The sequence below is a fragment of the Piliocolobus tephrosceles genome, chromosome X (assembly GCF_002776525.5).
Source record: "Piliocolobus tephrosceles isolate RC106 chromosome X, ASM277652v3, whole genome shotgun sequence".
NCBI lineage: Eukaryota > Metazoa > Chordata > Mammalia > Primates > Cercopithecidae > Piliocolobus > Piliocolobus tephrosceles.
The window spans coordinates 75,377,532-75,399,921 of NC_045455.1; the positions used below are offsets into that span (position 1 = coordinate 75,377,532).

General features: G+C 40.7%; 1 protein-coding gene and 2 pseudogenes across 2 annotated transcripts in view; all 3 read left to right on the forward strand.

The window, feature by feature from the left end:
- Positions 1–1,545, forward strand: part of LOC111540434 — an 18,868-nt pseudogene extending 17,323 nt beyond the window's left edge.
- A 4,464-nt stretch (positions 1,546–6,009) lies between these two features.
- MTRF1 (mitochondrial translation release factor 1) overlaps positions 6,010–22,390 on the forward strand; it is a 48,179-nt gene continuing 31,798 nt past the window's right edge. The window contains exons 1-6 of one of the 2 annotated variants that reach the window (XM_023208904.3): positions 6,010–6,216; positions 6,299–6,511; positions 8,874–9,296; positions 15,062–15,153; positions 16,653–16,734; positions 17,510–17,617. In XM_023208904.3, the coding sequence (XP_023064672.2) occupies positions 6,481–6,511; positions 8,874–9,296; positions 15,062–15,153; positions 16,653–16,734; positions 17,510–17,617 (736 nt within the window). In that variant the 5' untranslated portion in view covers positions 6,010–6,216; positions 6,299–6,480. Of the gene's footprint in view, positions 6,512–8,873; positions 9,297–15,061; positions 15,154–16,652; positions 16,735–17,509; positions 17,618–22,390 lie in introns of both variants that reach the window. The other variant, XM_023208905.3, reaches the window with a different exon arrangement.
- LOC111540521 lies at positions 16,808–17,166 on the forward strand (annotated as a pseudogene).

Genomic DNA, 22,390 nt, shown 5'->3' on the forward strand with positions numbered 1-22,390 from the left:
AAAAACTAGCCGGGCGACGTGGCGGGCGCCTGTAGTCCCAGCTACTCGGGAGGCTGAGGCGGGAGAATGGCGTAAACCCGGGAGGTGGAGCTTGCCGTGAGCTGAGATCCGGCCACTGCACTCCAGCCTGGGCGACAGAGCGAGACTCCATCTCAAAAAAAAAAAATTACTTTTTAAAATTTTTGCTCAGCTCATAAGGCACTCACTTATCAAGCTTTTTCACCTTTCCAATTGGCTTCAAATGCCAAATGACCATAGAATGGTCAACATCGAGTTATTTAGCAACATCTTGTGTAATTGTAAGAGGGTCAGCTTTGATTATTGCTATCAGTTGGTCATTGTCAACTTCTGATGGCTGGCCACTACGCTCCCTATCTTCAAGGCTCTTGTCTCTTTTGCAAAACTTCTTGAACCACCACTGCACTGTATGTTCATTAGCAGTTTCTGGACCAAATGCATTATTGATATTGCGAGTTGTCTCCACGCTTTACAACCCATTTTGAACTCGAATAACAAAATTGCTTGAATTTACTTTTTGTCTAACATCATTTCCATAGTCTAAAATAAACAAAAAATAAACATCGAGTAATGTCATTAACAAAAGAACTAAAGTGAAAAATACTCACTAAAATGATGTATAACATTATTTAAGAATGTATTCCAATACCAAACGGCAAATTCCAACAATGCAAAAACTGCAATTACTTTTGCACTCACCTAAATAGAAGCTTCTAAGTGCTAGTGACAGTAAGTCTCTCACTCATTTTGTTTAAGCCCAGCTTTTTCCAATTGTGCACATGAATTAATTATTTTAGGCATTTTCAAAAGATTCCCATTTTGGGCTAAGGGTAAGGAGGCATGGACAACAACCTTGGCACCCCATCCCCTGCCACCTGCAGTCATACACCTGCCTACCATGCTTCTATCCCACCACTTCTTGCCTTAACGCCTGACGACCACTGCCAGGGCCCAGCGAGCGACCCAGGTGCAAGCCATCAAGTGTGTGGTGGTTGGAGATGGAGCTATAAGTAAAACTCGCCTAATAATCAGTGTTACACCCAATGCATTTCCCAATGCATTATCACTATTGTCTTTGACAATTATTCTGCTGCCAATGTTAAGGTAGATGGAAAGCCAGTGAATCTGGGCTTATGGGATACATCTGGACAAGAAGATTATGACAGATCATGCCCCCATTCTATCGGTAAACAGACATATTTTTAATATGCTTCTCCCTCATGAGTCCTGCATCATTTGAAAATGCAGGGTGGCACTCTGAAATGCAGAACCATTTTCCCAACACTCCCATCATTATTGTGGGAAGTAAACTTGATCTTAGTGTTGTTAAAGACACAATTGAGAAACTGAAGGAGAAGAAACTATCTGCAGTTTTTAGCCAGGAATAAGGAGACTGGTGCTTTAAAACACCTGAAGTGCTTGGCTCTTACACAGCGAGGGTTCAAAACAGTGTTTGATGAAGCTATCTGAGCAGTTCTCTGCCCACCTCCTGTGAAGAAGAGGAAGAGAAAATGCCTGCTGTTGTAAATGTCTGATCCTCTCATTCTTAGCCCTGCCCTTTGGAACTGTTATACATTTTGCTTAAAAAGTGGTAAAGCCTTCTCACTCAATGCTAAGTTTTAGTTCCAGATTAATTCTCCATAAAACCGTTTTGAACCAGTCACTTTAAAATTTTTGTTTGTTCTATAGGTAAAAGTTGAGACTCACATTCTGTTAAAAGTTAGCTCTAGGCCAGGCGCGGTGGCTCAAGCCTGTAATCCCAGCACTTTGGGAGGCCGAGACGGGCGGATCACGAGGTCAGGAGATCGAGACCATCCTGGCTAACACGGTGAAACCCCGTCTCTACTAAAAAATACAAAAAAAAAACTAGCCGGGCAAGGTGGCGGGCGCCTGTAATCCCAGCTACACGGGAGGCTGAGGCAGGAGAATGGCGTAAACCTGGGAGGCGGAGCTTGCAGTGAGCTGAGATCCGGCCACTGCACTCCAGCCCGGGCGACAGAGCGAGACTCCATCTCAAAAAAAAAAAAAATACAAAAAACTAGCTGGGCGAGGTGGCGGGCGCCTGTAGTCCCAGCTACTCGGGAGGCTGAGGCAGAAGAAGCAGAAGAATGGCATAAACCCGGGAGGCAGAGCTTGCAGTGAGCTGAGATCCGGCCACTGCACTCCAGCCCGGACGACAGAGCGAGACTCTGTCTCAAAAAAAAGTTAGCTCTAAAATGACAAGACTTCTTAAAGACTTATTTTTTTAAATCCCCTTAATATGGTTTGAATATGTGTCCCCTCCAAATCTTATGTTGAAATGTAGTCTCCAGTGTGGATCATGGGGGCAGATCACTCATGAATGGCTTGTCGCCATCCCCTTAGTGATAAGTGAGCTCTTGCTCCGAGTTCACACTAGATCTGGTTGTTTCAAAGTGTGTTGCACCTACCTCATCCTCCTTACTCCTGCTCTGGCCATGTGAGGTGTTGCTCTGTCTTTACCTTCCGCCATGAATGAAAGCTCACTGAGGCCTCCCCAGAAGCCACACAGTTGCTGAAGCCATGCTTGCACACTGCAAAACCGTGAGCCAATTAAGCCTCTTACCTTTATAAATAACTGTGCCAGGCCAGGTGCGGTGGCTCATGTCTGTAATCCCAGTACTTTGGGAGGCCAAGGCAGGCAGATCACGAGTTCAGGAGATCAAGACCATCCTGGCTAACATGGTGAAACCCCATCTCTATTAAAAATACAAAAAAATTAGCCAGGCGTGGTGGCGGGCGCCTGTAGTCCCAGCTACTCTGGAGGCTGAGGCAGGAGAATGGCGTGAACCCGGGAGGTGGAGTTGGCAGTGAGCCGAGATCGTGCCACTGCACTCCAGTCTGGGCGACAAGGTGAGACTGCTTCAAAAAAAAAAAAAAAAAAGACAATGTCAGCATTTCTGCATTTCCTAATTTTAGAAACTACAGTTTTCCCAAAGACAAAGGTCTTTAAATAGTTTAATGCTTAGTGTTCTTAGCATAACAATGCAACTTAGTGCAGAAGGTATTTTGTCAACTCTTAATCTAAGTAAGAAGAGGGGTGTGTTAGGCTGTTCTTGCATTGCTATAAAGAACAACCATGTGGCTTATTTATTTATTTATTTACTTACTTACTTATTTGAGACAGAGTCTCTCTCTGTCTCCCAGGCTGGAGCGCAGTGGTGCAATCTCGGCTCACTGCCAGCTCCGCCTCCTGGGTTCACGCCCATTCTCATGCCTCAGCCTCCCTAGTAGCTGGGACTACAGGCACCCGCCACCACGCCTGGCTAATTTTTTTGTATTTTTAGTAGAGACGGGATTTCACCATGTTAGCCAGGATGGTCTCAATCTCCTGACCTCGTGATCCGCCCGTCTGGGCCTCCCAAAGTGCTGGGATTACAGGCGTGAGCCACGGCCCCCGGTGAAATGCAGACATTTTCTAAGTAATTTTCAGATATGTAAAGCAGAACAGCCTCCTTAATGAAACATTGCCATTTAATGCACCAATAACTTATCAACCCATGTCATAATGAAATGAGTATAACAAACTCAGCTCTTTGGATCAGTCTTTCTTATTTTATACTGAATTTTTGTATAAAAAAAATTGGCTGGGCGCGGTGGCTCACGCCTGTAATCCCAGCACTTTGGGAGGCTGAGGCAGGTGGATCACAAGGCCAGGAGATCAAGACCATCTGGTCAACATGGTGAAACCTTATCCCTACTAAAAATACAAAAATTAGCTGAGCGTGGTGGCGCTCACCTGTAGTCCTAGCTACTCAGGAGGCTGAGGCAGGAGAATTGCTTGAACCCGGGAGGTGGAGGTTGCAGTGAGACAAGAACAAGCCATTGCACTCCAGCCTAGTGACAGAGCAAGACTCCGTCTCAAAACAAACAAACAAACAAACAAAAAAAAACCCACCGAGTTGGTGGCCTAAACAACAGAAATTTGTTTCTTAGCCTCTTGCGAGACTGGGAAGTCTAAGATCAAGGTGGCAGCAAGGTAGGTTTCAGTCTGATACCTTTTCTCTTGGCTTGTAGGTGGCCACCATCTCACAGGGTACTCACATAATCTCTTTTCTGTTTGGGCAGGGACAATGAGCAAGATCTCTGGTGTCTTTTTAGGAAGGCACTAATCCTATTATGTCAGGGCTCTACTCTTATGACTTCATCTAACCTTAATCACCTTAAAGGCCCTATCTCCAATAGAATCACATGTATTGGAGGGGTTAGGGCTTCAATATATGAATTTTAAAAATAAGTATTAGTAATATGAACATGATTATGAATATAAACAATTCAGTCTATAGCAGTAAGACTACTTTTTTGTTTGTTTGTTTGTTTGTTTTTGAGATGGAGTTTCACTCTTGTTGCCCAGGCTGGAGGGCAATGGCGTAGTCTTGGCTCACCACCACCTCTTCCTCCCGTGTTCAAGTGATTCTCCTGCCTCAGCCTCCAAGTAGCTGGGATTACGGGCATGCGCCACCACGCCCAGCTAATTTTGTATTTTTAGTAGAGATGGGATTTCTCCATGTTGGTCAGGCTGGTCTCAAACTCCTGACCTCAGGTGATCCATCTGGCTCAGCCTCCCAAAGTGCTAGGATTACAGGCGTGAGCCACCATGCCCAACTAAGACTAATTTTTTAAGGCAAATAAAGCTTTATATATAATACTCAAGTCATATAGATGAATACACAAATCAAAATAAAGAATTAAATAACTTTTTGGATAACTTAGGAGAATGACTTTATGTAGATCCTTTGGAACTTTTCCCCTACTGGAACATAAGCTCCATGTGGGCAAAGGTTTTTGTCTTTTCTGTTCATTGCTAAATCCTCATGACTAGAATAGTGAATAGCACATAACTGGTGTTCAGTATTTATTGAATACATGACTGTAGGTTTTCTTTTCTTTTTTGGAGCAGGGAGACCCTATATCAGAGCTTAGGAGCCACAGATCATTAAAGCAGATTGCCTTAATTGAATATTGGCTCTATCACTTACTGTTTTTTACCTTGGATAAGCTACTTTAGCTGTATGTGCCTTAATTTTCTCCTCTGCAAAATGAGTATTTTAAGGTTGTAAAAATTAGTTGAATTAATAAGGTAAAACCATTAGAACAGTATTTAGTACATACTACATAGAAATAGGTACCTTGAAGTTGGTTATAAATGTTAGATATAATTTTGCATATAGAGTTAATTCTCCTTCCTAGGTATGTGATTATAATCTAAGAAAATACTCTGTGAAGTCAGTAATATGGAACATTTTTTGCCTTTTCTTTCAGGAGGAAAAATTGAGGCATGGAGATAGAAAGACTGTAAATGTGATAGCCAAGGGCTGGATCTGGATTAGTCAAAGTAGGACAATATACTTGCATTTTCCTGCAATTGTTTATTAACTGGAGTTTTCATTCTTCACTTAATCAGTGGTTCATAAGCTATGAATCTAGGTTGAGCCCCTACATTCCCATGTGCAAAGAACATTATAAAATCACTAACGTGGAAATATACAGTCTTCTAACTTTTGGGTCCTGTTATTACTTTTAAAATACAAATTTATTTGTATTATCCTTTAGTCATTAGGTATTTTCTGAAGCAATGGAAGCTGAAAGTATAGAAACTACACGCAGAATCATCTACATTTGTGGATGATGAAAAAGGAGTCTTTATTTTTTAAAAAATCAGAAAGCAGTGCTTTAGGGGCTTCTAATATATGAGGAAATTATTGTAATTTCACATGCAATATGTTCTAAATCTTGATCTCTTAATCAGAATCGTAGAGAATCTCTCTTCTAGGTTTGCAGTTAATGGTGAAAACCAAAAGCTCCGCCTTTGGCTGTATAGTGGATGGAGGGGGTTGGAGGCTGCCGCAAGGTAAACTACAACTCCCAGGATTCTTTCGTGGGCGCTCTGGGAGATGTAGTTTAGTCCCGCCTTGGCCCCTCCCTGCCTCACACCATCTCCACCCCAGCTCTGGGCTCACGTTCTGGATAAGGACAGCGCGGGGGCGGTTGTCATCCGGTTGTCTCATGACAATTTCATTCTCGTTTTGTCATTTTTCTCAGTTAGCTCATTTTTGTCATTTTAGTCCATTGTTAGGCATGCTCGATGACTACTCCTTCGGAGAGCGGTCGTTGCGGAGGAGGGGCCGGGAGCGTGTGTTAACCCGGAAGAAGTGAACCAGGAAGTCAACGTGATTTCGGGTTTGTCGGGCTGAAATGTGGCGGGTCTCTGAAGGTTCCGACCTCAGTAAAAAGAGCTGACGTCTATTCTTCTTTTTCTTAGGTACTGTGCACAGTTCGTTCCTGATCTTCCCCGCCGCCTCCTGTATTACCTCTTTATGGAATCACTCCATATACTGAGTTACACAGCATGGTTTGCCCGTGCTGCTGCCCCGCGGGCTGTCGCTTCTGACCTGCCTACACTCAGAACTTTCCCCAAAGCATCAGAGTAATACTGTTACTGTCATGGGTAATGGAGAAGTCGTGCTGTTCTCAGGTGTAGTTAACCTTGGAGAGTAAACATCTTGTTTTTTTTTTTTTTCTTAATGTTGAGATTCATGACCTTGAAAATTATGCATTCTACTCTGTTCCTAAAATGGAAATTTTAGCAATAAGTATTCGTACAAACATGTATTTGTCATCCTTTTATTCTGCCTGTTAGCAAATGGACACACTTTCTCTGATGTGCTTGAAATATGGGGGTGGTGGAGCGTAACGTTTGTGGCAGCTGGCCATTGGTGCTTTCTTCCACGGTTCTTTTAATAATGTGATGCACTATCCTAAAATCTATCAGTAGAACTCTGGAAACTGAAAGTTTTAAAGACCATTCTGAATGTTTATTTCCTAGGTGATAAGTTAACAAGCTTATAGTGAACAAATGAGCTAATATATCAATGCACCTCCTAGCATAGTAGGATCACTGGAGAAAGTAAAGGTTGATTTTGATAAATGTTGATCCTTCTTTTTTTGAGTTGAGTCTCGCTATGTTGCCTAGGCTGGCCTTGAACTCCTTGGCTCAAGTGATCCTCCTGCCTCAGTCTCCTGGGTAGCTGGGACAATAGATGCATGCTACTGTGCGTGGCTTGACCCTTATTTCAACTTTGAACCTCAGAGTTTTAGGGGCAAAGTGTTTTTCTTAGAACACTTTATATTCTCCCTTTCTTACTCAGTAAGACCATTGTGTACTTTTGTTAGCTCTTGATTATCTCTGTTGGAGGGGAGGAGAACAAAATTATTGTACACAGCCAATTTCACCTAACCTGTAATTTTTTAAACTAATCTTTTTTTGTGATTATGAATGTATTCCATGCTATATGTGCAAGAGACTTGGAAAACACTGAAAAGTAGAAAAAATAGGAAGCAAAAGGTATTCATAATCTCACAACTAGCGATCATTTTATTAACATTTTGGTATGTTTCTTCTTTTTTTGAGACAGAGTATTGCTTTGTCACCCACGCTGAAGTGCAGTGGTGCAATCTCAGTTCACTGCAACCTCTGCCTCCCAGGTTCAAGTGATTCTCCTGCCTCAGCTTCCCAAGCAGCTGGGACTACGGGCACGTGCCATCATGCTTGGCTAATTGTTTTGGTATTTTTAGTAGAGACAGGGTTTTCCCATGCTGGCCAGGCTGGTCTCGAACTCCTGACCTCAGATGATCTGCCCGCCTCGGCCTCCCAAAATTGTAGGATTACAGGCGTGAGCCACTGTGCCTGGCACATTTTGGTATGTTTCTTATTTAACATTCTTTTCAAAAAATACTCTATGTACTTTTTTTTCTTTTTTTACATGTATAGTATATATTATAGAATATTTTTAAAATGTAATTGAGATTCTATTTTGTTCCTTGCTTTTCTTGCTTAATTGACACCACTTAATATAATTGTAGGGCTTTTCACCAACCCTACTTTCTTGATCTATTAATACTTGAACTTTTCTTCCTTTAGGATCTCAGCTAAAAGGGAAGCATTTTTGAAAAGTGATTGCAGAATTGAGAGTGAAAATTACTGAGTCCTGAACAGGCAACTTACATTCTAATACCAGCTCTGTCTCTATCCAGCCGACTGAATAGTCATGATTAAGTTACTTGACTTCCTTGGATATCTAGATCCTTAAAGTTAAATAATTAAAAAGATAATAATAATATTTTCTTCAAACTTTAGAAAATGACTCTGTGAACCACCTTCAGTTTGTATGTTTTCATAGCTTTCAAGAGCTTATTTACACACTCAATTCTAGATTCTGGATACTTTCTAGAAAATAACTGATTTAACTCGCTCAATTGATGTATTTGTTAGGTGTACTCCTACTCATATGCTTCAGTTAATTATATATGTTGAGCAGGTAGGAAGCAGTGCTGTTTTTATTTATTTTACTATGTTATTCACACATTTGAAGAATTAGGTTCTTTCTGTAGGCAGTTGAATTTTTTTTTTTTTTTGAGACCAAGTGTCGCTCTTGTCCCCCAGGCTGGAGTGCAATGGCGCGATCTCGGCTCACTGCAACCTCTGCCTCCTGGGTTCAAGCAATTCTCCTGCCTCAGACTCCCGAGTAGCTGGGATTACAGGCACCTGCCACCACACCCAGATACTTTTTATGTTTTTAGTAGAGACGGTGTTTTACCATGTTGGCCAGGCTGGTCTGAAACTCCTGCCCTCAGGTGATCCGCCCACCTTGGCCTCCCAAAGTGCAGGGATTACAGGTGTGAGCCACTGCGCTTGGCTGGCAGTTGAATTTTAAGACTGTGTTTGGAGCTGGCTGAGGCAGCAAATGAAACAAGATTTCTTGATGTTCCTTCCAGCTTTATTATGCATGTATCTTTAGAGCTGATTTTTTTTTAAGACTGTGTTTATTGTATTTCAGATGCTGAGATGAATCGTCACCTGTGTGTTTGGCTTTTTAGACATCCATCTCTTGGTGGTTACCTCCAGTGTCACATCCAGCTCCATTCTCATCGATTTAGACAGATACATCTTGATACAAGGCTGCAAGTTTTTAGACAAAACAGGAATTGCATTTTTCATCTGTTAAGTAAGAATTGGTCCAGGAGATATTGCCATCAAGACACCAAGATGCTTTGGAAGCATAAAGCACTACAGAAATATATGGAGAACCTGAATAGGGAGTACCAAACACTTGAGCAATGTCTGCAGCATATCCCTGTGAATGAACAGAACCGAAGGTCCTTGAACAGAAGGCATGCTGAGTTGGCACCTCTTGCAGCCATTTACCAAGAAATTCAGGAGACTGAACAAGCAATTGAAGAATTAGAATCAATGTGTAAAAGTAGGTAAAAGATACGTATGTGTCCTGCATAAGGGCTATTTTTATGTGTGTGTGTAAGTACAGATTTGATTTTCTAAGTCAAAGCTTTATTGAACTTAGTCTTTGTTTTTTTTTTTTTTCCCACAGAAGCAGGGTCTCACTTGTTGCCCAGGTGGGAGCACAGTGACTCCATCGTAGCTCACTGTAACCTCTAAGTCCTGGCCTCCCACTTCAGAATCCTGAGTAGCTAGGACTGCTGTGCCAGGGCTTTCCAAAGCGATGTGATCATAGCCACTGAGCCACTAAGGCTGGCCTGAACTCAGTCTTTTAAAAAACCTACAAGTAATAAGCTCAACACTTGGAAAGAACAGGACTCTGTACCCAGAGCGTTTGACCCACTTTAGCTACTAAAGATCAACTCTACTAAGTAACTAGGCTCCTCGTGGTACTTGCCATGGTCTTAAGGTCTGGGAGACAAAATGTTGGTCTTTTCAGAAGCTTTATTGAGCAGAACTTTATTGAACACTGTACCTACATAGTAGGGCTACACACACAGTTCCCACCCCATCAATGAGCTTCTATGGTCTAGTGAGAGAAACTTATTTAAGTATTGTTTATAATGTGAGACCTGCTCTACTAGAGGAAGGCATAGTTTCATGGGAGCAAAGAGGAGAGGGCACTCAAACCAGCCTGGGTTGATTGGGTAAAGCTTCCTGGAGGGGATCACGCATTAGTGAAGCCAAGAAGGAAGCTTTATATTTCTTTTTTTTTTTTTTTTTTTTGAGACAGAGTCTTGCTGTGTCACCCAGGCTGGAGTGCAGTGGCACGATCTCGGCCACTGCAACTTCTGCCTCCCAGGTTCAAGCGATTCTCCCACCTCAGCCTCCCAAGGAGCTGGGACTATAGGCGCCTGCCACCATTCCCAGCTAATTTTTTTTGTATTTTAGTAGAGACGGGGTTTCGCCAGGCTGATCTCGAACTCCTGACCTCAAGTGATCCAGCCACCTCAGCCTCCCAAAGTGTTGGGATTACAGGCGTGAGCCACCGTGCCCAGCCAGTACTTTATTTCTTTTCATTACTGAATTATATTCCATTGTATGGATATACCACATTTTATTTATCCATTCATCAGTTGATGAACATTGAGTTGTTTTCACTTTTTGGTTATTATAAATAATGATACTGTGAACTTGTGTATACAAGTTGTTTTGTGGGCATAGATTGCTGGTTCATGTGGTAACTCTATGTTTAACCTTTTGAGGAACTGCCAGACTGTTTTCCAAAGTGGCCATAACCATTTTACAGCTCTATACACAGTGTATGAGGGTTCATATTTCTCCACATACTTGCCAACACTTCTTATCTGCCCTTTCAATTATTGCCATCCTATGAATGTGAAGTGGCATCTTATTGTGGTTTGATTTGCATTTTCCTGAAGATTAATGATGTTGAGCATCTTTTCTGGTGCTTATTTGTCCATTTGTGTATCATCTTGGGAGAAATGACTGTTCAGATCCTTTGCCAATTTTTAAATTGAATTGTCTTTTCATTATTGAGTTGTAAGTGGTCTTTATATTCTAGATAAAAGTCGATGATCAGATATATGATTTGCAAAAATTTCCCATTCTGTGGTTTTTCTCTTCACTTTTTTGATACTGTCCTGTGAAGCATGGTATTTTAAAATTTTGATGATGTCCAATGTATCTTTTTTTCTCTTGTTGCTTGAGTTTTGGGAGTCATGTCTAAGAAAATCACCTAATCTAAGGTCACAAAGGTTTACATTTGTGTTTTCTTACAAAAGTGAAGTATTTTTTTATTTTTATCCCATGCATTTAGGTCTTTGATCTATTTGAGTTATTTTTGTATGTGACGTATTTATTTATTTATCATGATCTCCACTCACTGTAAGCTCCGCCTCCCGGGTTCACGCCATTCTCCTGCCTCAGCCTCCCATGTAGCTGGCACTACAGGTGCCCGCCACCACGCCTGGCTAATTTTTTGTATTTTTAGTAGAGACAGGGTTTCACCGTGTTAGCCAGGATGGTCTTGATCTCCTGACCTCATGATCCGCCCGTCTCGGCCTCCCAAAGTGCTGGGATTACAGGCGTGAGCCACCACGCGCGGCCAGCGTATTTATTTTTTCTTTTTTTTTTTTTTTAAGGGATGGGGCCTCACCAAGTTGCCCAGATTGGACTCAAACTCCGGGGCTCAAATAATCCTCCTGCCTCAGCCTTCTGAGTAGCTGGGACTACAGGCTATTTTTTATCTTAATTTTCTATTTTAGTATTTCTTAATACTGCTGTTGCCTCTACATTTTTTCTCTTATGAAAATTTTCCAAAATTTTTATACAGAAGTTGAGAGAGAAGTTTAATGAACTAACCTATGATTCAACATTTATGCAGATTTTGCTATTCACTTTTAGTTTCTAGATTTTCTTCTGTGCTTCATCTTGTTTCATTTAGCCTTAGAGGTATTATGTGACATACAGGCCAGTCACTGTTATACCTGTGAAGTCCTGGATGTTTGAAACCTTCCATTTTTCTGCCTTCTATTGATGGTGTCACAAGTCTCTTACGTAGGTTTAATGGAGATATTTTTTACTCTTTTGCATAATGCCACACAAATTTGTAATTAATTAGTTTTGAGAAGGTTGCTTATATATAGTAGGAGTTTACGAAATGCATCTAATTAAATTGGCATAACTTCTTTCAGCCTTGGTTGTATCATGTATAATATTACATTGGATTACATCAGTTCTAAAGGCTCTGCTGCCTCTACAATTCTTCTATAATAATAGTAATAATGGCTACATTTACAAAGTCGGGCTTTACAAATATTATCTCATTTGAATGCTCAGGTAACCTTATGAGGTCGGATATATGATTATTCCCCCTCCCCCCGCTTTTTTTTTTAAGAGACAGAGTCTTGCTCTGTGGCCCAGGCTGGAATGCAGTAGCGTAATCACAGCTTACTTTAACCTTGAACTCCTAGACTCAAGCAGTCCTCCAACCTCAGCCTCCCAAGTAGCTGGAACTATGGGTGTGTGCAACCATTCCCAGCTTTTTTTTTTATTTTTAGTGTTGCCCAGCCTGTGTTTTCCCTCATTTTATACATTTTATAGATGAGGAAACTGAAAGGTTAAATTTGCAAAGGTCACTCAGCCAGCGAGGGGAGAAGCAAGAATTTGAACTCAAGCAATGAGATTCCAAAGCCTCTGCTTTTATCCACTACTCACTGGATGATTCAAAGTCCAGTAGGGTCTACGTCTGTGATGCATCTTGCATGAGTCCCTTTCTATTCCTTCCACTAATTTATATCTTCATTACATCTCTGACTTAGCTGATGACAATCAGTTCCTAACTTCTAGTCCTACCTCTAGACGTTCCAGTTCAAGTACAATCTTATTCATGTTACTCAACTGTTCCCATTGCCTATAAGTAGAGATTTCTTGGTTTGGCATTTAAAAGCCCCTGCAGAGTAACCCCAGCCTCTCTCTGTACTATGTTAATTCTCTTTGCATATTCTGCCTTCCAGCCAAAATAGACAACTTGCCATTCTTTGGATATATTTGTGCTGCTCCATGACTGTATCTTTGCCCAAATTGTTAACATACCCATTTCACCTTGTTAAAAGCCAGTCCTCTTACAAAGTTTGGCTGAGATGTCATACTTTGGCTTCAGTACCCTTTGCAAAACAAGTATGGTTACCTTTCTCTGTTTTGTATTATAATCCTTTATGTAACTGTCTTAACCTAAGCCCCTAACCCCATTGTCTGTTCTTCAAGGACAGGTCCTGTGTCTTACTCATTTTTCTATCTTCTGCAGCACTAAACATGGAACATAATAGGTTCTTGAATCTTTGTTGATATAATGAAATTGAATTAGACAGATTCTGCAGATTTACAGCAAATAATAAGAGACCACAAAAATAATTTTATATGACTACAAATCAGAAGGTTTTTCTGATACCTTTGAACCAGCAGATATCTATTAAGTAATGTCAGCCTGGTTTCCATTTGTGACATGTGCACAATGTGGTACTAGTGGTGACATTAAAATTCTACAACAGATGATTCATAATTAGAATTAGTTCTGATGACGCCTTAGCCAGGAAGCCCTCATTAAGTGCTAATGTCTGGTTTAGTCCCCTTCATTTATGCCCCCATGGCACACTGGCACTACCCCATCACATATTGTAATTATGTATATGTGTTTGCCACCAGACTGGGCCACTTGAGACCTGATGCCATGTTGTTTTTTCTTCCTTGTCTCCCCAGCAACTAGCAGAGTGTCTAGCAAAATGCTAAATGTTGAAAGCTTGAATGAGGCACAGACTCCCACCAGACCCTAATGACTTCCATGACTAGAGAATAATTTAAAAGAGTCTTCTCTTCTTTATAGTTATGATTCTTCATTTCTATTTTCTTTATAATTATTATTAAGGGTCAGAATTTTTTACCTCAACTTGTAGCAGTGCCCACTGACGAAGCCTGCAGTCCTCTAAAGCAGTGGAGTCAAAGGTCATGAGGTCTACCATCCTTGGTCAATAACTAGATCGTTATTATCTTATTTTGCTAGAGTTCCATGATTTAACTTTCTGCTTTGGAAATAATAGAAAAAGGCCCATTTTCTCCATACAGGACAGGTTACAAAAATGTATGTTTTGTCTGACACACATGATACTTTTTTTTTTTTTTTTAAGACAGAGTCTTTCTCTGTCATCCAGGCTGGAGTGCAGTAGCGTGACCTCAGCTCATTGCACCCTCCACCTCCTGGGTTCAAGCAATTCTCCTGCCTCAGCCTCCTGAGTAGCTAGGGGTACAGGCGTGCACCACCATGCTTGTATAATTTTTGTATTTTTAGTAGAGATGGGGTTTCACCATGTTGGCCAGGCTCATCTCGAACTTCTGACCTCAAGTGATCTGCCTGCCTTGGCCTCCCAAAGTGCTGGGATTACAGGCGTGAGCCACCACACCTGGCCATGATATGTATTTTAAAATACCATACTAAGCCAGGCACAGTGGCACGCACCTGTAATCTCAGCTACTTGGAAGGCTGAAGCAGGAAGATTGCTTGAGTCCAGGAGTTTGAGACTGTAGTGCACCATGATCGCATCTGAGAATAGCTACTGGCACTCCAGCCTGGGCAACATACTGAGTCCTCATCTCTCTAAAAAAAAAAAAAAAACAACGTGAACTGAGTATGAATGTATCAAGAGGTTTTAAGAATTCTTATTTCTGACTTCTCTTGGATAATATGGAAGTTGTAGCTGTGCTGGACCATGTCACAGTATGCTGAGTTACAGCTGCCACCTTTAGACAGGAAATGCTCACTCCAGTTTGTTCCAAAACTTACCTTATTTGGGTTTATATTTAATTAGCTAGTCCCTTTTTAAACCTATTTGATTAATCACTGATTTATATAATTATAGACCTTCAAATAATAAGCTTTGTAAATGTGGGGTTCTATATTAAGCATATTTTTGTTACTACTGTTAATAGATTGATTTGTTTAGAGATTAAATGTTTTAAGCTATTTTACCTTAAAACACACACACACAAGGTTTTGGGAGGCACGATTATATTACTTTTCACATTGAGCTTTTTGGAAATGCTTAGCAATTAATTGTTAATTGACATTTTCCAAGTATTCTAAATGTTCCCTTGTATAATCCCTTGCATTTGCAATTGAAATAAAACTTAGTAGCCAAAGAGGAACATGGCTACTTAGGAGTTTCTCTGCAAGTATTTAAAAACTTTATCATTATTTCTGTTTCTGGCTTTTAGGCCTAAATAAACAAGATGAAAAGCAGTTACAAGAACTTGCACTGGAAGAAAGGCAAACCATTGATCAAAAAATCAACATGTTGTACAATGAGGTAGGTTTTCAGAGGTAGACTAGTTTCAGTAGTGCTGTATAAAGGAATATTGTTTTTGCTAGACTCTGCTTTGTGCTCAAAATGGTTTCCAAACACTATTTTAAGTGTTCTCTTATGATAAGTGATCAAGCTGGTCTCCTATAATTTGCTGCAGAATGAGAATGAAGAAATTACGGTGTCACATAATAAAACAAAGACTCCCAGGGTAAAAAAAAAGAAAAATTCAAAGTTGAGTCTGTTAACTTGTTAAGCAAGAGCATACATGCTGGTAAAGAAATTTAGTTCACCACAGGGACGAGTCAGAGGGTTTTAAGAGTGAGACGTGGAGGAGGAGTTCATGGTGACTGTTAATTAAGGATTGGAAATTTGCACTCTGGATAGAATGGAATGAATCCAAAGGTGTAGAAATAGTTGGTTAACACACATCTTTAGTTAGGTCTAGTAAAGGTGTGGTATACTGGAACCTCTCAGGATTCATGATACTATATCAGCATCAGCTGATATCTCCTAGACATGGAAATGGAAGATTTCCCTTCCATAGTGGTCTCTTTTCCTTCTTGCTTAATGGATGGTTTGTCTACAAAGACAATGAAGAACATACTACGGTATACCATGTTTCCCTCTGTCACATTTGCCATCTTCCTACCTTCAGTCTTTCTTACTCTGGGAATCCAAAAGAGGGACTTTTTGAAAAGTTAAGGGGGAGGTTACATGGGATATCAGTTATTTCTATTACGCATTGAACCAGTTAATCAAAGGTAGAAGATGTCTGACTCTTAGTCTGATGTTCTCTCCCATAGACTATATCCTTTCTAGCAAAGATGGAGTATTTCAGAAATTGGCAGTAGGGAGAATCATGACACATAAGTACTTTTAGTTTGATTTGAAAAACTTTTTAGTAATAGTGAAATTACTTCCCTTTTCTTCCTAAGAGGAAAGTTGGTTACCTTCTTTATTAGGAAGCCCTTTTTTTTCTGGTCACAGCTGAGAAACTCATTTTGAGCCTTATCTTGGGAGCCCTCAACATAGTCTTTAATTAGAGCAACTCTGCTGAGAAGGCACAGCATGGCTGGTGTCCGCTGTCAGTTACAGCAGGAGATAATATGAAATCATTTCTCAAATTGAAGACTTTCAAAGCCTTGCTTAATTCATTAGATGAAAGAAGCTGCTGTTCAGAACTAATTATAAGAGCCAAAATCTGAAGAAAATTGAATGGAACACCCTGGACTTTGATCTGAACTTCTGCATTCCAGAAAATTAAGATAATCTGATAACAGTGCAGAAAATATACTGACAAGTAACTCCATTGTTAACATGAATTGATCACCTATTTTAGGTCTAATTAGTTCTACTTATTATAGCATTTTTGGAATACTCTATTTGGGATACTGTGTGATTTTGCCAATTATTGATTTTTTCAATGTTTTTGGGGCGTTTATTTAAATTCAGTAATGGTATACCGGGGAAAATATACACACAAATGCTGATTTTTATTCCAGCTTTTCCAGAGCCTTCTGCCAAAGGAGAAATATGACAAAAATGATGTTATTTTAGAGGTGACAGCTGGAAGAACTACTGGAGGTCAGTAAATTTATTTTATTATTTAAATGATCTAAAAAGTCCTTGAATTTTACCTTATTTGATAACACTAACTTTAAAAAGTCCATTAAAGGTATTTAGGGGAAAGGGCGCAGGGTTTGAAACATGGTGGGTGATGCAGACCAGCATCAAACTACCAACACTGTAGAGGAGCCCCTGGATCTTATCAGGCTCAGCCTAGATGAGCTAATTTATGTGAAGATGAGAAATGACCGAAAGCTTTGAGGCAGATTACATGCTTATGGTCAACATTTAAATATGATCTTGGGAGATGTGGAAGAAACTGTGATTACTGTAGAAATTGATGAAGAAACATATGAAGAGATATATAAATCAACGAAACGGAATATTCCAGTGCTCTTTGTCCTGGGAGATGGCGTTGTCCTGATTGCCCCTCCACTGAGAGTTGGCTGAAACAAAGAATTTGTCCTGTATGGAAAACAGGAGACTTTGTACAGTGGCCTTTCTAAATGTACAAAACATTCAAAAGAGAAATTTGCATACATTTTGATATTAAGAAATAATTCTGGAGATTCTTCCACGCCTGAAATGAGTTGATTTGCAGATAACTCACAACTTCTTAAGCAAAATGGTATTTTCATTTTTCTCAAGCTCTTCCAATAAATATGACCACCAAGATGCAAAAAAAAAAAAAGTATTTACATTTGGAAATAGTTATTCTTTATTTCCTAAAGGACCTAGTCTTAAGGATGGCTTTCTGAAATTTGTTCTGACTAGTTTTCATATTTTCTTTTAGGTGACATCTGCCAACAATTTACCCGAGAAATATTTGACATGTACCAGAATTATTCGTGCTATAAACACTGGCAATTTGAACTTCTGAATTATACACCCGCAGATTATGGTAGGCATATTGAGGAATTTACCCGTAGCAGATTCTGAAAATTATTTTACCTCTGATCTTGATTAGAACCATATTGTCCCATTTTTTAAAAACTTTTGGTGTATATCTACTAAACACTGTGACATAGGCTCATCAATCGCAGTGGCTTACTATTATAGTACAGTTGTTAGCTGGGAGAAGAGAGTGGAAATGAGGGCAGCGTTTGCTTAGGGAGAAATATGTGAATTAGAGAAAATTCCCCTGAGGAACTTAGATACGTATCTTGCCTCAAAATCATTTTTCTCTGTTATTGAAAGCAAAGGTATATTAAGGTTTTTACTTTAAATAACTTTATTTATAAAATAATAGAATAAGTATTACTAATTAGACTAAGTGGCTAATGTGTTTGATTTTTATGAGAATGCAGAAAAAGTTAATCATTTGTCTTTATTTTCAAGAAACTTCTGTTCTCTTTTGGCTGATAAAAATTTATACAACGGCTGGACTCTATGGCTTATGCCTGTAATCCCAGCACTCTGGGAGGCCCAGGTGGGTGGATCACCTGAGGTCAGGAGTTTGAGACCAGCCTGGCCGACATGGCAAAACCTTGTCTCTACTAAAAATACAAAAATTAATTGGGCATGGTGGCATGTGCCTGTAATCCCAACTACTCGGGAGGCTGAGGCAGGAGAATCGCTTGAACCCGGGAGGGGGAGGTTGCAGTGAGCTGAGATCACCCCAGTGCACTCCTGCCTGGGCAACAGAGTGAGACTGTCTCAAATAATAATAATAATAATAATAATAATACAACGTAGGCAAACAGTGCAGTTCTTTACCTTTAAATACTCAAGTATATTGATTCAAAACATGTGATGATAATGATAATTCTCTCATTTGTCCCATTCTTTTTTTTTTTTTTTTTGAGACAGAGTCTCACTCTGTCGCGGCCCAGGCTGGAGCGCAGTGGCCGGATCTCAGCTCACTGCAAGCTCCGCCTCCCGGGTTTATGCCATTCTCCTGCCTCAGCCTCCCGAGTAGCTGGGACTACAGGCGCCCGCCACCTCGCCCGGCTAGTTTTTTGTATTTTTTTTAGTAGAGACGGGGTTTCATCGTGTTAGCCAGGATGGTCTGGATCTCTTGACCTTGTGATCCACCCGTCTCGGCCTCCCAAAGTGCTGGGATTACAGGCTTGAGCCACCGCACCCGGCCTGTCCCATTCTTTTAAACCATTTGAAAGTTTTCCTCTGCTTGGTTACGCAGTGATACATTGTAGTAGACAGAGGAGTCATCAATAATGAACCACAAACTATCAAAGTGGGGAGAGAGGATTCATGTAAGTTGAACAGTAAAGGGAAATAAGAACCAGCATACAGCCTAAGGAAGTTGTACTTGGTATAGATTTCAGATACAACCAGTGGTCAGGAAAGGGAGTTTTCCATGAGCACAGAGGGAAGAAACAACCTAAGCAGCAGCATGCTGGTGGGAGAGGTCTTGGTGTGTCGGGGAGGGAGTGGGGAGGCCAGTTTACCCATAGATTGTCAGGGAAGTAATCTCTGAAGTATGTTTGAGTGGATAGATTTTGAACAGCTTTGATTGATGGGCAGTAGGAAGCTGTTGAAAATTGTATTAAAGGATGGATGGAAAGGCTAGATTTAGTGCAGACTGCAAAGAGGTTATTACAGTAATCCAGATATGACTAAGAGTTAGAATGGGAAGTAGAATTATCTGTCAGAGACTTTCAAAGGATGAATAGGCATAATTTGCTAAGTAACTAGATGTGAGAGGCAATGTTGCTTATCCAGTATGTCCTGTGTGCACAACTTCACATCCTCATGAAATAGGTATTACTAATCTCATTTTACAGATGAGAATCTAGGCTCAGAGAGTAAGTAACTAATCCAGGACCACACAATAAGTAATGGCAATCCTGGGATTAAATTTTAGTCTGTTTGATCCAGAGCTGCACTACATCCCATGACTCTATTCTGACACAAAGAAGATGAGCCACAGGGAGTCTAATCTTTCTAGCTGAGAAGACTGTAATACTCATTCATGCCGTTGAATGGAATAGAAGTTGGAAGGCAGAAACCATTTGGAAAGAATAATGATGAATGGTTTTTGAATTATTAAGGTTGAGGTTATAGTAAGCATCCACTTAGAAACAGTCAGTAAATAGGCTGGGCACAGTGGCTCACGCCTGTAATCCCAGCACTTTGGGACACTGAGTTCAAGACCAGCCTGATCAACATGGTAAAACCCTATCTCTACTAAAGATACAAAAATTACCTGTAATCTCAGCTACTCGGGAGGCTGAGGCACGACAATCATTTGAACCTGGGAGGCGCAGGTTGCAGTGAGTCGAGATTGCACCAGTGCACTCCAACCTGGGCAACAGAGTGAGACTCAGTCTCAAAAAAAAAGAAAAGAAAAGAAATATTCGGAGTAAATATTGAAGTTGAGTAACCAGATCTTTGGTGAGAGAACAGAACTCAGGCAAACTATTTGATACCTGTTAACTCAGAGACAATGTCTGATACTGAGAGGATAAGTGAGGGAGAGTCTGCAGAAAGAGAGCATTCACGGCAACAGACTTTGGAGAATGGCCACGTTTAGAAGGATAGACCAGTTAGCAAAATAAAAGGAGGATTCAAGATAAGCAGAAAAAGGATGAGGACAGTAAAATAGTATGGAAGCAAAAGAGGAGAGAGTTTCAAGGAGAATATAAGAAGAAACAGCAGCATTATGAAAAGGAGAGTAGTGGAAAATATCCTGAGTGAACTCTGATAGGTGTATTTTCAATGAGACTTTCAAGAATAAAAGGGAGATGACCTCAATAACAGGAACAGAGATTCTGTTCCAGGTTTGTAGAGCAGCCTAAACAGTGGTTGGGAAAACTTTCCTTTAGACATACTAACTCACTGGCAAAATAAAATAAAAATATTTTGAAAAGTTAAAAGCCTCCTTTTTAACAAAAAAAAATTACAAATATTTGACTCATATACCTTTAAAATTAAAGACTAAGGGCTGGGCGTGGCGACTCATGCGGCTCATGCCTGTAATCTCAGCACTTTGGGAAGCCAAGGCAGGTGGATCATTTGAGGCCAGGAGTTTGAGGCCGGTCTGGCCACCATGGTGAAACCCCATGTCTACTACAAATACAAAAATTAGCGGGGTGTGGCAGTGCATGCTTGTAATCCCAGCTTCTTGGGAGGCTGAGGCATGGAAATCACTTGAACCCAGGAGGCAGAGGTTGCAGTGGGCTGAGATCGTGCCACTGCACTCTGGCCTGGGCGACAGAATGGGACTCCCATCTCCAAAAAAACAAAATAGGAAAGAAAAAAAAATTAAAGACTAAGAATAAACCTTTATTCATTGAAATTATAAGATAATTTCTAAAAAATTGATTTATTTTTTGGTTTTTTTTTTTTGAGGCAGAGTCTCGCTCTATCACCCAGACTGGAGTGCAGGGGCATGATCTTGGCTCACTGCAACCTCCACCTCCCGGGTTCAAGTGATTGTCAGGCTTCAGCCTCCTGAGTAACTGAGGTTACAGCCACGCGCCACATCAGCTAATTTTTTGTATTTTTAGTAGAGACGGGCTTTCACTGTGTTAGCCAGGATGGTCTCCATCTCCTGACCTTGTGATCCACCCACCTCGGCCTGCCAAAGTACTGGGATTACAGGCATGAGCCACCGTGCCTGGCCTAAGAAAATGATGTCTTTATTAGAGGCAGTTAGGAGAAGAAAATGATGTAGATAAAGAGAGGGCAAAAAGCACCTACCTTATGTACATGTTATATTACATATGTGTGCACACAGATATATTTTTTTTAATGTTTAATTGAAATGGAGAGGAACTCATAGATAACCACAGAGATTCACATAGCACTAAAAGCTAAAGTTGAAAAGAAACTGTTTCATGTACAAATTCATACGTTAAGTGACTTTCAAAGTCATATCATTTTATGGCAATAGGTACAGTTAGAGACAATATTTAACCATTTCAGAAATAGTTCAAACTAAATGATCACAAGATAGTCTATGGAAGCAGTGGAGGGTAATGGTTCTAGATATGTAGTGTAGGTCTGACACTATCGATCTGTAAACCTGGTATCTAATGAATTGAAATATTTTCCACATTAAAGGGAATCTATGAAATATATTGCATGATCTCCCCAGCCCTCGACTGATGAATGTTTATAATTACGTTTTGGTATTCTCTACTCACGAGTTGAATTTGGGGAGGGGTGGCTTACTGGAATGTAGTTGTGAATTTTATGTGTCCAGATGATTCACCTTTCACCACAACTGTGAGAAACATATTTGTGGGGAGCCCCAGCATCCTTCAGGATCTCTGTGACCACTCTTCTGTCTAGGTCACACCATACAGTGGGGACTTTGGTCACTGAATTGGGAAACCTAAATGTAGTAGGAGTAATTTGATCCCAGGGTGGCAGGGGCCAACTGGTGGTACCTCACTGCCAAATGCCAAGTAGTAGGCGTAATTACCGTGCCAGACAGCAGAGTCAAAATAGCAAGCAGAGACCGGGCGCAGTGGCTCACGCCTGTAATCTCAGCACTTTGGGAGACTGAGATGGGTGGATCACCTGAGGTCAGGAGTTCGAGACCATCCTGGCCAACATGGCGAAACCCCGTCTCTACTAAAACTACAAAAATTAGCCGAGTGTGGTGCGTGGCTCTACCCTCAGCTACTCAGGAGGCTGAGGCAGGAGAATCACTTGAACCCGGGAGGTGGAGGTTGCAGTGAGCTGAGATCGCTCCACTGCAGTCCTG